Source organism: Macaca mulatta, chromosome 1, assembly GCF_049350105.2.
Source record: "Macaca mulatta isolate MMU2019108-1 chromosome 1, T2T-MMU8v2.0, whole genome shotgun sequence".
Taxonomy (NCBI): Eukaryota; Metazoa; Chordata; class Mammalia; order Primates; family Cercopithecidae; genus Macaca; species Macaca mulatta.
The window spans coordinates 108,253,709-108,268,976 of record NC_133406.1 but is presented as its reverse complement, the minus strand read 5'-3'; the positions used below and the strand labels follow the sequence as shown (position 1 = coordinate 108,268,976).

General features: G+C 37.1%; 1 protein-coding gene across 1 annotated transcript in view; it reads right to left on the bottom strand.

Moving 5' to 3' along the window:
• Nucleotides 1-15,268, bottom strand: part of SPTA1 (spectrin alpha, erythrocytic 1) — a 74,919-nt gene that overhangs the window by 41,267 nt on the left and 18,384 nt on the right. The window contains 9 exon segments of the mRNA XM_077982523.1: nt 1,000-1,101; nt 2,124-2,310; nt 2,931-3,082; nt 4,260-4,397; nt 6,226-6,318; nt 7,153-7,370; nt 10,979-11,101; nt 12,403-12,646; nt 14,009-14,190. Coding sequence (XP_077838649.1) covers nt 1,000-1,101; nt 2,124-2,310; nt 2,931-3,082; nt 4,260-4,397; nt 6,226-6,318; nt 7,153-7,370; nt 10,979-11,101; nt 12,403-12,646; nt 14,009-14,190 — 1,439 coding nt within the window.

Genomic DNA, 15,268 nt, shown 5'->3' with positions numbered 1-15,268 from the left:
CCCTTTGTATTTCTTCTCCCTCATATCCCATAACAACCACTATAAAAACAGGCAGAAAACTCATCCCCACTGACTTATGGCAATCCAGAGAACTAACTGAACATTTATTAATGTTCATTAGATCTTTTATGGAATCACAGATCCAGATTTGAATCAGGTCAAGAATGGCCTCTCCTCTATCTCTACTGACCTATATTCTCCTTCTTCAGCACATTGATCAGAACCTGTGTCTTCCAGTAAATTTTCTTAATCAACCTCTTCCCACTATCATAGCTTCTTTATCTGCATTTTCTTTGCATTCATGTAATTGAGTATCTCTTGTGTGTGTGACAGTGAAAGGGAGGTGAGTATGTGTTGTAATTTAAGAATTTTAGGTCAGTTCCAATGTACATATTCTAAAATTGCAATTCAAATTCAATTATATTATTGGGTGGACATGTAAGGAAAAAACTTTATGTTTAATTTGATATAGCCTGGTACAGAAGATTAAAAGGAGGTTTGGATATCATAATTTGGATATTGTGCTATCCAATGTTTACTTTTCAGATATAGAAACTGAGGTTTTTAGAAATGAAGAGACTTGTCTGAAGACAGAGTCAGACAAGAATAGAGCTATGATGTAAATCTAATTTAACTAATGTCTAGTGTAATATTACCTAAACCTCCTAATACTGCCTCTTAAAGCTACATCTTAATTTCTGCTACCAATACTTTTGCCTCCTTTCCCACTCCATCCATGAAATGACAAACGTGAGGGCATGGAGGACACTCAATATATGTTAACAAATGAGCTTGCTTTAATTAAGTTAATTTAGACAACAAAAATACAGGGATTTTGGAGGCTATTGTCTTTGACCTTTCCTATAGCCAATGCCATACGGCTGTTACTTTCTGCATGATCTAGTGGATCTGCAGAATATAAAGTTCCATGTTGAAGTGAAATGAGGACTCCCAAAGCCCAACCTGGTAGTGAGGAGGAATGGAGGGAGCCTTAGTTACCTGCCGGATTTGAGCTCCTTCTGGTGTTAGAAGTCCTTCAAATAGCAGATCATCAGCTACCTTGTTGATATCCCTTAGCCGAGGCTCATTGGTCTTCAAATCCTGAATGAGAAAATTCATCCAAAGCAGTATAAATCCCCTCATCAAGAATCTACCATACTTACCTGTCCATCTCTGCCCCTACTTGGCTAAACAGCAAAACATTGCTGACATCACCTGTAATACACACCAAGCTCCTCTTCTCCAATCCGCCACTGAGAAGAGTATCCTTAAAGATCTTGACACCTAGTGGCTATCCAAAACTTGTCAAGAGAACTATTATTTATCTGCAGTATGAAGCATAGCCATTTTTCTAGATTTCTTTAAATCTCCCCTGGGTTAAGTTATACCATTAGAGGGATTGATACCCAAGCTGTGTAACATCCTTTTCTACCAGTACAAACTCCAGCTTTATAGAATTTCTTTAACTGAGTCACTATCTGCCTGCATTATGAGATATTTGTAAGAAACAGCTCTAGGGAGTGCGCGCGCTCTCTCTCTCTCTCCCCCCCGTGTGTGTGTATGTGTGTGTGTGTGTGTATGTGTTAAATCCCATGTGGAAGATATCAAAAGAAAAAGAAAAGAAGGAATGTACACCCACTGCTAGTTAAGATAATGGAAAAGTATCTAATGGAAGAAAGAATGCTGAAAAGGTTTTAGGTAGGCAAAAAATTAGAAATTGTTTGTCAGGTCAGGTTCTTCCTTTTTCCACCCCAAACTCTGCCCCACAATTAAACTTTACACATGGTACAACAATACCTTATCCCAACCTGGGCATTGGAAACAAAGTATAGTATAGGGCAAGTTGTGAAGAATTCAGGAAGACCAGCACTCCAGGGAGGATTTTAGAGTGGCAGGCACTGAAGGCTGCAGTTAGGGTAACTAGTTTTCTCTGCATTTCCCTTCCAATTATTAACAACTACAATACCTAGAGGGAGATCTGAGCCACAGAGCTGCCAACAGCTTTGGGGAGAATACATAACAAGTGTGAAATAAATTAAAAGATCATGTAGGATAAGCTGTGGGATAAAAGGAAATGATGGCAACCTTCAAAACGGTGTCTGGAGAAGGTTCCTGTTTCTCACCTTTTGGAACTCATCAAACTTTTTCTGCAGCTCCCAAACATCATCTAGTTCCACCCCAGTGTTTTCTGCCTTTTTCTCTTGAATCCATTCCAGCATGTCTCCTGCCTCATAGGCCAATAAAAATTCATTGTAACGTTGCAATAGATGACGTCTGCGTTCTTCTGCCCGATCCAAGAGGGAGCGGTATCTGGATGGAGAATTGGGAAAAGTGGAATAAAAGAAGGAGAAAATACCGAAGAGTAGAGGCTGAGTGACAAACAGAGAGAAAAGAGGAACAAAAATGAAAGGGAAAACAAATCAAAAGCAAAAGAACAGTAGAAGAGAGGAGGAAATAAAGATAGAAGGAAAACAGCGTTGGGGGCAAAAAGATAAACACATAGTATTGCATTTAAAAATAGTAAAAATGCCAGTGACCCAAGAGTATGACTGGCAGCATTCCTTCCCCGTTTCATAAAAGTGACATTTTAACATGGTAACTGACAACTGGATATGAAAAACCTGGCGTAGTAAACGAAGTTCATGTAGATGTCAGGAGACTTTAACAACCTTGAAACAATGTGGGACAGGGAATCAGAAGAGCTCTGTGAAGTGTCTGACCTCAGGAAATTGATAGAATGATTCTGGGGTTGCCTTTCCTCAAAAAGAAACTGAAACATTTAAAGGATTCTAGGTTTACTTTCGATTCTTAAAATGTTCAAATTTTCTGTGGCATCTCAAATCTAACAGATGCAGGGTCATGAGAAGAAATGTCTGCGGCCAAAAATGTCTGGCCAAGTACTGTTCAGTTCTCCAGGCTCCAGAACTTACTGGTTCTCAATTTGCTCCTGGCGCTGGGCGATGTTGCCTGGCTCTTCTCGTCGCCGCTGTGGGAGCATCGGGAACTCATCGTGGGCCAGTCTTTTGACATAGACAGCTGGGACAAAGCCCTGATGATCATCAGCTTCCACCTTCCACCAGTCCTGAAGGGAGAGCAGATACCCACTGCTTCATTAATTCTTGGAAAAGCAACAAATGGGAGAGACTTCAATACTAAGTCTCTTGGCCCAGGCACAGGTTAATGGCAAAGATAAGCTAACCATGTCTAATGGGTAGCACATAATTTTCATATATGACCAAGAAATGAAATGAAGAATTGCATAGACAAGCCCCTGAAATCAAGTAATTTGATACATAATGTTAGACCCTTAACTTGGGAGAGGTTTTCAAACACCCAGGATGGCTCTTTTAATGATGGGGCACTTTGTTCATCAGGAATTTACAAAAAACACATGGATCCAGGTTCTAGCTGGACTTCTTGGCAGTGGAGCATCTGTGTAGGGGGATATTGCACAAAAGTTTCTTCTCCTCTATTCTTCTTGCAGAGATCTGAAAAATGTGAATTGCTCTGACATTCATATACCTGAGTGTTAATTTTTTATTTTTGAACTGTTGCTACATCTGCCAAAACTCTGACGTTAATTTTGTCAAAAAATAATGAAGAGGCCTAGACAAAGAAAAAAGGGAGTAGCACGCGTTATTTGATAAGGAAACATCTGCCACTCCAAAAATTTACTTGTCTTTGGAATAACTATAGCCCAAACTATTTTCTTTTCTTCTTCAGAATTTTTGTAGATTAATTAGGTATCAGAGTATTAAAAAATTACTTCAGTTTTTATGAAAAATATATTTAAAAATCTCAACCAGTATTTTATCATTGTTCTCCTAGGCACAAGATCCAAAGAAAATCAAGTTGACAAAAGACTCATCTTTCAGTAGGCTCCATCTAACCCGACATTGTTATTTTATCACTAGAAATACTGGCACAGAAGAGGAACAAGCAAAGAGGAAAAAAGAAAGGGACAGCTTAGCCCTTTAAATATATTACAGAATTTTCACTCATACTTTCTATATCTTTGGGCTGATTATATAACTTCAACTCTTTATGATTTTAACTGTCACACTGGGATTTTAATTCCAAAAGAACTGTGTAGGATCCTGCAAAATATCTACAGGAAAAAATACTACTTAATCAGTTATAGTTATTCAAGAAATAAAATAATAAACGTTGGATGGTAAAAATGTGAATATCTGGCAAGATTGGGAGAGATGGTTCTGAAAGAGCCACTTTTTGATGGAAACATTAGAAGGAAAAGTCACCTTATTGATGGAACTGAGCAGCGTTAAGACATCACCTTTCTTCATGGTGACCTCTCGGGGGCTGCGGGCCTGGAAGTCATATAAAGCCATGACCCTTTGTTCTCCAGCAGCTCCCTCCACTGGTGCAGCCTGTTGTTGCTGAACAAAAACAGGAAGCAGGTGTCAGTCACGCACTGCAAATATCTCCCTGTACAGCCTACCAGGGGTGAGCAGTCCTTTAGGCTTCCCAGGAGAAAAGAGCCTCTGGCTGGAACCTCTTACATGGCTGCAGAGATTAAAGTATGTGGTCTTCAGACTGTTCCTTTCTGACACTTATCAGGGGACAGACAGGTTGGGAACTATAAACCCAAAGCAAGGAAGCAAATACATGATTTGTCAGAAACATATTAAATGCTCTAAGCCATCAGTTCTTAAAATGGGAGGAATACATTTTAAGAAGTGTACTCCCTTAAGAAGGTCCAAAAGGATTATACATATGAACATTTCAGAAAATTATTTGAGAAAGTGAAAGACCCGTTATCTGTCTTTCCCCTACAGGGAAAGGAGGTACACCTTTCCCTGTACCTCCACTGACAATTCTTCCCATTCCTTCTGGCCTTTAAGTTACTATGTCAAGAGCTCTGGATCTTCTGTTTGAGAGATGAGTGATCAATAGCACAGGAAAGGCCACAGAACTTTAAAAATTGAGAACATTAACTGAGATCATTAAAAATATCTTGTGTCTCTGTTTAGTAAGCAGTATGCATTCTAAGGTAGAATTTTCTCTGATTTTTACTTTCTGCCAATTTCATATCTCTGAGAAATCAAGCAAAACATAAACTCTCTTCCTAAGGAATGACCCACTCCTTCCTCAAGTTGGAGTTGAATATGCACCTCCGCCGAGAGAGCCCTCTGATTTCATCTCCTTTAGGTAACGTGTTTCCTCATACCACACAATGTATAAATCCATCTGTTCTTGTTTACACACACACTGTGCAGAGCCTGGTGAAGGCACAGCATAGGAGGTCTGTAAATATACACTGATTTGACAGACTGAGTCTATATCTTTTGTTTATTCTGAATATGTGGATTAACAACCGCTCGTTAGAAAGAATTCCTTGAAGGTAAGAAGTGTGTCTCTTCTTTTCTACCACTGCCTACAGGAGACATTGTTACAACATTAATTTGATTCCAGTTCAATGAATCTTCATGACACCCCATTTTACCTTGTACCTGAGCCATTTCATATTCTCAACCAATTGCATCTTCCATTCTCACATTCTTAACCAACCGCATTTTCCACAAAACTTGATTGTTTTGTGCCTCAGTGCATTTGCTGTCACGGTTTATTGACTAGAAAAACTCTTATCCTCTTTCTCTGCACAGTAAACCACCCATCTGTTTTTCCTTAATAATTCAGATCAGGTGGTGTCCCTCAGCTATGAAAATTTTCCTATTTTCCAGTACTGTTATTTCAAGAGAACACAAGAGTCCTTTCTTTGAGACTTTTTGTGCTGTTCATACATCTGTTATATGCACTTACTGTCAAATGTCTGGTCTCCTAATAGGCTGCAATTTTCCTGCAAATCAGGATTTTTTATTCATACTTGCATAGAGTAGACATTTAATATGCTTTGGCATTAAAAATTAAGAAACAAAAGAAGGGAATAAAGAAGAAAGATAAGAAGGAGAGATATAAATGAAGAAAGTAAGAAAGAAAGAGGGTAGAAATATAAAAGGAAGGAAAGAGGAAATCCAAAATTACATCAGTGAAGACATGATACCATTTATCAAAAAGTTCTTTTGGATGAAGTCTCCTTTGGACTAAATTGTAGATGCTACAGTTCCTGCATACCAGAGTCATAGAACTTAATGTTTTCTTTGTCATTGTTTTTGGGTTGTAGAAAGTAAAAAATCAGCAATAAAGACAATTTCTTTTTCTCTGTGGTGGGAAGTGTGATTTCTGTCATCACTGAGTTAGTCTTACCTGGCAGGCTTCTGCCTGATTCTGTAGAGCTTTCATACTGTCTCCAAATGAATTGAGATCCAATAGAAAGGCCTCATGCTTCTTTAGGAGAGCCTGGATTTATTGATGGAAGATCATCAGAATGAATACAGGAGGAACACTATTATTTCAACTACTATTATTTTGGGTTATGCTTTTCATCTTAGATCCTGGTGAAAGCTACTTTCCATCTATTATAAAGTTCTTTTTAACCCTAAATTTGCAAGCATTAAGGAAATAGGAGTTAATAAATAAATTGTAATTTCAATATGTTTACTAAAATCAAAATTAACTCAAACTTGCAAAAGTATTTTTATCAACACAGATTATAGCTGAAAAGAGGATGCTGTTGATATTGTTACTTTATAAGATAAACATTAGCGTAACTTAAAATGTGCATACCAATTACTTCTAGTGCCAAAAGTTTGTGAAATAGTATCCCAGCTTCCTATAGGACAATGAGCAAAACAAATAAATGGATAAAAAGTGTGATTATAACCTTTGAGGTTCTTCTTGCCCCAGCATATCTCAGTGTATCTGTCCAAATTTATTTTAATAAAGTAATTAAGGTGTTTATGTCTTAAAATCGTGATTAATTTATAAATGCTCAAGGTTACTCTGGAAAGTTTAGGATGGGATTATGATGATGACTCTGATCACACTTTTTTGACTTAGATAATCTCTAAAGAATGTATGAATCTCTATGAGATGAGAAAAATGTAGCATATCTTTGGTGATTCCTGTCAAATCTGAGGGAGTCTCAGCAGATGAAGGCCAAAGGCGATCACTCTGGAAACCCAAAATAATCTGGCAGAATCTGTCGCTGTCCCACAACCTAAGCAAACCCTAAATTGACAATTTGGTTGCATTAGTTGAGGATTCACAATGTTAAACCCACCCCCATCTTACCCCAGCCGCTTCTTCATCAGCTCCATAGTTAGTATTGTCTACGATAGGCTCCTTCTCTCTGATCCATGTTTCTGCTTCATGCAGGTCAGCCAGGTACTGCTGGAACTGGACATTGGCTTCCAGATCATTTTGTCGTCTAGCAGCTCGAGCACGGAGAGACTCCATATTCTGATTCAAACTCTTGACCCTAGAGGCCACATCTTCTGCAGCAAAGTGTCCTATGGAGTAGTTATAGAAAAGGTGAGTATGATCCTCAGGAGTGTTTACCATTCTCTAATCCTTTTGGTAACTTGGAAAAGAGAAAGGAAGTGATAAAAATGGTACCTTATTTAGTCAACGTTATATTTTTCTCGAGTTACCTGGGAATTGAAATATCCTGAGTGAGATTAAGTAACAAAAGTTACTAATGGGAGATATGCATGTGGTGGTGAATGGGTTGGTATTATCTGACAAATACAGACTTGAAAACAGAATACTAATGTATGGGTGATGCTCAGAGTTCCAAAATCATGTCTTCTTTAGATGAAGCAGAAAAATCAGCTGATTTCCATTTCTTCCCATAAAGGAGTTATTATTATGAGAATTGTTCTTCCACCCTAAACAGCTAGAAAACAGGAAAAGCTATAAGATAAAATGATTTTCAGACAATGGATGGAGGACTGTGATTCCTGAGAGAAGGGAAATAAATGAGATATGTTCTATAATTGCCAAGCTTATGCCTCGGGAGGTTTCTGGGCTATAGGCCTGGGGAGCTAACACAAATAGAACCACCAGTCACACTGAATTGAGGACACAGAGATCAACATTTGGGAAAGACAAGAGAACTAGGATTTGTGAGGTTGAGTGTTAAAGAGAAGGGTGTTACAGAGAGATAGAACTTATCAGAGAAGTTCCCTAGAGTATTTGTCTGATTACTCACACGCACACATGTATAAGGAAATCCTGTACGGTGAGAAAAGAGTGACTTAAAAGCAGTGGCCAAACAACTTCTAGGCCTCAATTAAGAATGAAAATAGTTAACATCACCACCCATCAAAGTGGAAAAAATATTGTAATACATGAGATAGGGTCCTCAGAAGAGTAATATATCAATACTATGCTCATCTCTAAATCAGTCCCTGAATAAAGGCTGCCCCAGGAGTACCATAACAAAACAGATCCAAGAAGCTCAACAATCACCGAGCTGAAGATACAAGGAAAACCCTATCGAGTAATCACATAATCAAATTATTTAATACCAGTGATAAAGAGAAAGGCTTTAAAACAGTTGGGGGGGGAAAAAGATATATTACATACAGAGGAGCAAAGATCATGATGACAACAGACATCTTATCAGAAGCTTGCAAAGTCAGAAGACAAGGCAGCACATCTTTAAAATACTGGAAGAAAGAAATTGTCAACTGAGAATTTTATATGTAGTGAAAATATATTTCAAAAAGGAAGGTAGAATGAAGACTTTTAGATGAACAAAAATCTAGAGAATTTATGGATAGAAGACCTGCAGTATAAGGAATGTTAGAGGAAGTTCTTCAAGCAGAAGAAAAATAATACAAACGAAAATATTAACCTAAATAAAGAAATTAAGAACACTGGAAATGGGAAATATGAGGGTGAGTTTTTTCTCATTTAATAATCTCATTCAAAACCAGTTGACTATCAAAGCAAAAATAATGACATTGAAATATAGGGTTTATAACATGTAAAAATATGTGACACCAATAGCACAAGGGTGAAAACAAAGGGAGATATCCATTTAAGAATCTTATATTAAACATGAAATGCATAATATTATTTGAAATTAGACTATGATAGATTAAAAATCTATATTTTAATTCCTAGAGTAGATGGCTCTCAAATTTGTGCTTTTGGGATCCCTTTACAATTTTAAAAATTATTAAGGATGCAAAAAATCTTTTGCTTATATAGTTAGACTCACTAATAGTTCCCATATCAGAAGTCAAAACAAGAAGCTTTGAAAGAAAAGAATGTACAAGCATATACTCCATTAAACAGAAGAGTGACATCATCACCCATCTGTAGGCTCTGGAAAACTCCATTCTGTGCTTATGAAAGGATAAGTCTGTAAAAGGAAATAATAGTCTTAGCACCACTATGAAAATATTTTAACTTTGTGAACCCACTAAAAGTGTGTCAGAGACCCCAAAGGACTCCAAATCACAATGGCAAAATCACTGCACTATAAAAAAACATACACACACAAACACAAAACAGCAATTGTAGCTAATAGGCCAATTTGAAGATAAGATGGAATCACAATAAATACAAAATTGATCTAAAGGAGACATAAAGTGATAGATAAAAAGAAAAAATATAGCAACATGCCAGATTTAAAATAAACCATATTGATAATTGCACTAAGTGTAAACTGTCTAAATATCACAATTAAAAAAGAAAAATTATCAGATTGAATAGAATAAAAACAAGGCCTGATTATATGCTATTTATAAGAATCCCACTTTAAATATAAGAAACAGAGTACAAGCAAAAAGATGGAGAAATATGCAGCAAAAACTTATCAAAAGATAGCGTATGTTACTTTTATTAAAGTCACAGTAGGTAGGCTTCAGAACAAAGAATTTCACCATGGATAAAGATTGATATTTCTTTTTTTTTCTTTTTTTTTTTTTTTTTTTGAGACGGAGTCTCGCTCTGTCGCCCGGGCTGGAGTGCAGTGGCCAGATTTCGGCTCACTGCAAGCTCCGCCTCCCGGGTTTACGCCATTCTCCTGCCTCAGCCTCCCGAGTAGCTGGGACTACAGGCGCCCACCACCTCGCCCGGCGAGTTTTTTGTATTTTTTAGTAGAGACGAGGTTTCACCGTATTAGCCAGGAAGGTCTCGATCTCCTGACCTCGTGATCTGCCCGCCTCGGCCTCCCAAAGTGCTAGGATTATAGGCTTGAGCCACTGCCCCCGGCCCAAAGATTGATATTTCATAATGTGAAGATTTAACTTCATCGAAAAGACATAACAATCCTAAATGTATATGCATGTAATAACAGAGCTTCAAAATATATGAAACAAAACCTGATAGAACCGAAAAGAGAAGAAGACAAAATCCACAAGTATAGTTGAAGATTTAAAAAACAGGCGAATTTCTATAGTAACACAGATATTCCAAGTAAACATTTGTTGGTTTGAATCACTCAGTTGGGATCTGAAGTTTTGCTCAGCAAACTGAATTTTAACCTACACTTTTGAAAACTAGATACTGGTTGGCATCAATTGATTCTTCAATCAATAGAGGGAAAATCCCAATGTAATCTGCATTGCTTATACCATACCTGGCTTACGAGGTTCAGAACTGAACATCATACTTAAGCACCAGGAATTTCTGAATTGGATGAAAAGAATGAACAGAGGCATTGAAACTATATGAAGTGAGAAACTAAAGAAATGGAACAGTTTACTATAAAAATAGGTCAGCATTGCATAACTAAGGTCTGCCTTCACAGATCTGGAAGCTCCCATATGGAAAAGAGACATGATTTAATTCACAGTGCTTTGTAAATTAGATTCTGAATTCTGGAACTTCTACAGAGAAGCATATTAATGATTAGGGTAAAGACATTTTACTTTAATAATTTTTGTTTTACAAACAAATAGTGGTTCACAGGATTGGAATATTCCTGTTATTGAAATATACAAACAAAACCATATGTCCATTTGTCAGAAATGCCAAAAGAGAATTAAGTGGGAAAACGGGTCAGATATTTTTAAATTCCCTTGAAACCCTAAGAGAATACAAACTTCTTCCCAGAGGTCTGGCCTGGTGATGTTTTGGCCAACTGAATCTCAATCATACATACCTTCCTCTACCATTTTGTTTCCCCTTTCTGTTATCACTTGAATGCGTGGTTCATGGCTGGCAATGTTCTCCAGGATGACTTTGTGCCTATTCAGAAGCTTTTTGGAGGCAATCAAGTCCTTTCCTGCAGGAGAAAGGAATTTCAAAGTTTGGGATTATCCTGTGTATGGAAGTAGCATACCTCACTTTTTTAGAACTCTTGGACCCACAGTTCTTCCCTTTGAAGTTCTAACCGTTGAGTAAGATTCTTTAAATTTTTATCATCTGTCTGAATTCACTCCACTTATCTTTGTTCTTCCCCTAGCCTCTTTTTATTAATAAGTTTCCATTCACTATTATACAACAGATAATGAAAACATCACTATTTTTGTTGAAAGATAGGTAGGAAGGCAAGTAACTTCTTAGTTCAAATGTCCAATATTATGCACACAATTGTCTTTCAGCATATTGTGATGTACAAGGAAGGAACTTCTACTTGCTAATTTCTATGGACTTCGAAAGTTTTTAAATCTTCTATGCGTAAGTTTTCTTATCATGAAAAAGGCACAGTGTAACTGGTTTGAAGATCTATTTTTAGTCACTAGAAATAACTTACAAAAAATGCCTCATTGACTGCATAGCATTAACAAGCAAACAATAAATACTACTTACTATGAATTTCCTTCATCTTCTAAGATCCCGAAATCCTGCCGTCTGCTTTATCCTCCCTGTATCCTAACCATGCTTTATCTCTTTTCCCTCTAAACTTTCTTTCTTACTACTTCCCATTCAAAATATACTCTCTAGAAACTTTCTATGCCTTTCCAATAAGCCTCAGTCTTTTTTCTTCCAGGAAGTTTTCCCAGACTAACCCTTTCATTGCCCTCATTGTCCAGCCTTTCATAGATGTTTCCAAAATATGCATACTAAGTTGCACTGTATTTGCCTACACATTTTTCTATGCCTCATTATAAGTGTACTGGCTTTGACACTGGTGAACTAGCAGCTTCTGAAAGAAAGGACAATATGTGCTTTATTTGCTACTTTTTAAAATTTTATTATTTTTATTCTGCTATTATCAGAATAAAAAGCTCATATAATTTATAAGAAGGGGCCAACTACAACCTAAACGCAAACAGTATCTCAGACATTAACCATGACTGTTCAAAGACCTTCACAGTTTTAGAGAAAGCAACAAAATGCTGAGCACTCTGGCTCTTCCCAGGGGCTCTAAATTCATGGCATTGCTCATGTCTAGTTTTAGGAGGTATATTTTTTAATATAATTTTAAAAAATATTTTTATGAAGGACTGGACAAATTTTCATGACTGTGAGAAGAAACAGCTAAGAGCAAGCTTTTTAGGCTCCAAATTCTGTACCTCAGATCTCTCAATCTATAGACTGTGGTCCTTTCCTAATGGCTCAGCCTGCTCAGGCTATACTAACCAAGGTAGGTGGAAGTCGCTGAGGGTTCAGTCTCTTGGATCCAGGCCTCCTCATCCTCTGTGTCTCTACAAATCAGCTGCAGATGGAGGAGGTCTAAGAGCTTCTTCTTTCGGGTGGCCAGTGGCTCTTTCAGAGCTTCAAATCGGCATACCAAGGACTCTTGCCTTGCCTGTATGTCCTTAGAATCAGGATGGCCTATTTTTTCAAAATATGCAGCCAGTTCCGTAAGGATATTCACCTGATCCTAAGGGAGAAATAGAATGAATGCCAAGAAATCCCATCATTTAGTAGAAAGTGATAGGAGGTTGTCATGGTGGAAACGGGGGCATGGGAAAATCAGTTCCCATATGCACTGTGTTCTGATCTCTAATTAAATCAGTGAAATGGAGTTGGAGGGGTTGCTACATTGAGGACCACCACATCAGGTGAGGGCTATTCATACGAAAGTAGCTCTCAAAACATAGTTTAGAAACATCAAAATCTTTATAGAATGCTTCAAGGAAATCAGAACAATTAGAACTGCAGAGTTTGATTGTTTAAGAGTATTGATAAACTGGGTCCCAAGGAAAAAAGCTGGAAGTGTTTTTCTATCACAGTTCACCTTCTGTATTCTTTCTTTCTCTTTAAAATGAGCTACAACTGCAAATAAATGGAAATTTCTCAGGCTTAAGTTTGTTGCACAGCAGAAACAATACCTATGAGATGAAATGTGGTATTATAAAAAATTCTCAGAAGTTCAGAAAGATAAATTTAACGGAATGCCTTGCCACCAGCTAGTTGTCCTCGTTTGAGCCATATCTGAAAAAGGAGGGATACAGAAACAAGATTTTGAAGGCTCTTCCCAGAAATAAAATTTTAGTTGTATACCTATATGGTGAAATCGATACAATAGGTACATTACATTTTTATTAGTGAGGTAAACTATATGTGGCCTGGCAGACACAGTACCAGGATTTTTATTTGCTTGTTTTTCTCACTTGTTCATTGGGTATAAGAGTGGCACATATGCAAGTTCATAGTCCTGGTTCTGTTGTTAATTTTTGCTGTGACATTGGGAAAGTCGCTTTACTTCTGTGGGTTTCAATTTTCCTTATTTAAAAAAAAAAAAAAAAAAAAAAAAGGTAGGATTTAAAATATTTTTAAGCTTTGAATCACAGAATACCCGAACAGGAAAAGACAACTTTATCCCAAACCTTATTTTATAGGTGAGGATAGTGAGGATACTGAGATGCAAAAAGTGAAATGACCTATCAGAGATCACATAACTAGTAAGCCACAAGGGTGTATACGCAACCCAGATTTCTCGATTGAGAGAAGAGTTTATGTTTAGAAAAGTCAGTAAAGCCTTACATCAACCATGAGGTTCTGACCAAAGACACGGAGCACCCAGCACCCCTGGCTAGACGGGAGGAGCTTTTGGGAAAAGGCAGTCGGTTTACTAAAAATTTTGAATTTTTACCTTGGGTTCTTTGCTCTTTTGCTCTCTGAATAATAATAATTACTTATTAAGTAATTAATAAGTAGTAATTACTTATTACTTAATAATGAGTGTGCTCAGAGCATATATGCCCATTGCTTATGGCTGACCAAAGAGCTAACAACAAACCTGACGAGCAGCCACAGCCGACTCCAGGAGGCCGTGTTTCCTGAGTCGATTCTGCACGTCGGCCAGGCCTTTCCCATAATCCTCAGAGGCGACTTGCCACTCCACCTCCTCCAGCCAGCGCTGCAAATCTTCTGCATTATTTTCAAATTGCAAACGCTGGTTGGCCTCATCCAACTGGGTCCCTGGGAGAAGACATCAGGTAGAAGACATTAGGTACCACAACTATTCCTCTTACACTATAATATACCTTCCTCCAATTAAAGGATCAATACAATATTTTAATATTGCAAAGACGAAAATGTAACTGTCTCACGTGGCTCACAAAAAGTCATCTTAAATTTGTGGAAATCTGATAGTATTTGTTTCTGAATATGGTAATGTTCTCAAAAGAAAAATAAATAAGAAGTTATATTGCCTGATAAGGTATAGTTTTGCTGTGTCAGATTTTAACCATCTTGGGTGTTTCCTTATGTGATTTTTACTCTCTGTCCAGACCTCCTTTTCAAGGAAATTCAAATCCAAACACTCTATTTTCTAGGACAAGCATAATGAGTTTGGTTCAGTTTTAAATTGGTAAGCTTCTTTTTACAAAATTATTTCACTGAACTTTCCTTTCCCCCTTTAGTGCCTGTCTTCCATTACCAACCGTTCCCCACTATTTTATCTTCCAGAAAATGTCTTTATTCGCACTCGGCTCAGATCGATTCTGTACTATGATCTTATTGCAATTATTTACATTATTTCCGCAAAGCAATTGGTGTATCTCCCGATGGTGAAGAGTAGCAGTGATACATTGTCATAGCCAAGTTCGATTTTGTTTCTCTAAACCAAAAATAAGGATGGTATCCAAAAAAAATCACTATGACATATTTACTATGTAATAAAGGAAAAGTTATGTTTGTAGATGATGTTTATAACAAAGGGCACACTAATAGAAAACTCATTATTTGTGTTAATTACTAAAAATTGATTAATTTTCCAAAGGAAGGGGTAAAATATAAGTGAAGACTCTCTAAGAAGACATGTAGGATTATTTTAAGAGCTTATAGCAGAACCTAAACACTTTCAAATAGGTTTAAAAAGATCAACAAGTCATCAGGCACTATAAGAATAAAATGTAGGAAAATCACATGTGACATCAACAATCTTTTAATGTCTAATGTAATAACCTGGGTCATAATATCTTGTCTAGATTATAGAACCAAAATATCTAAAACTCATGGTTCAAAAATATTTGTTCAAGGGAAAGAAAAACAACAA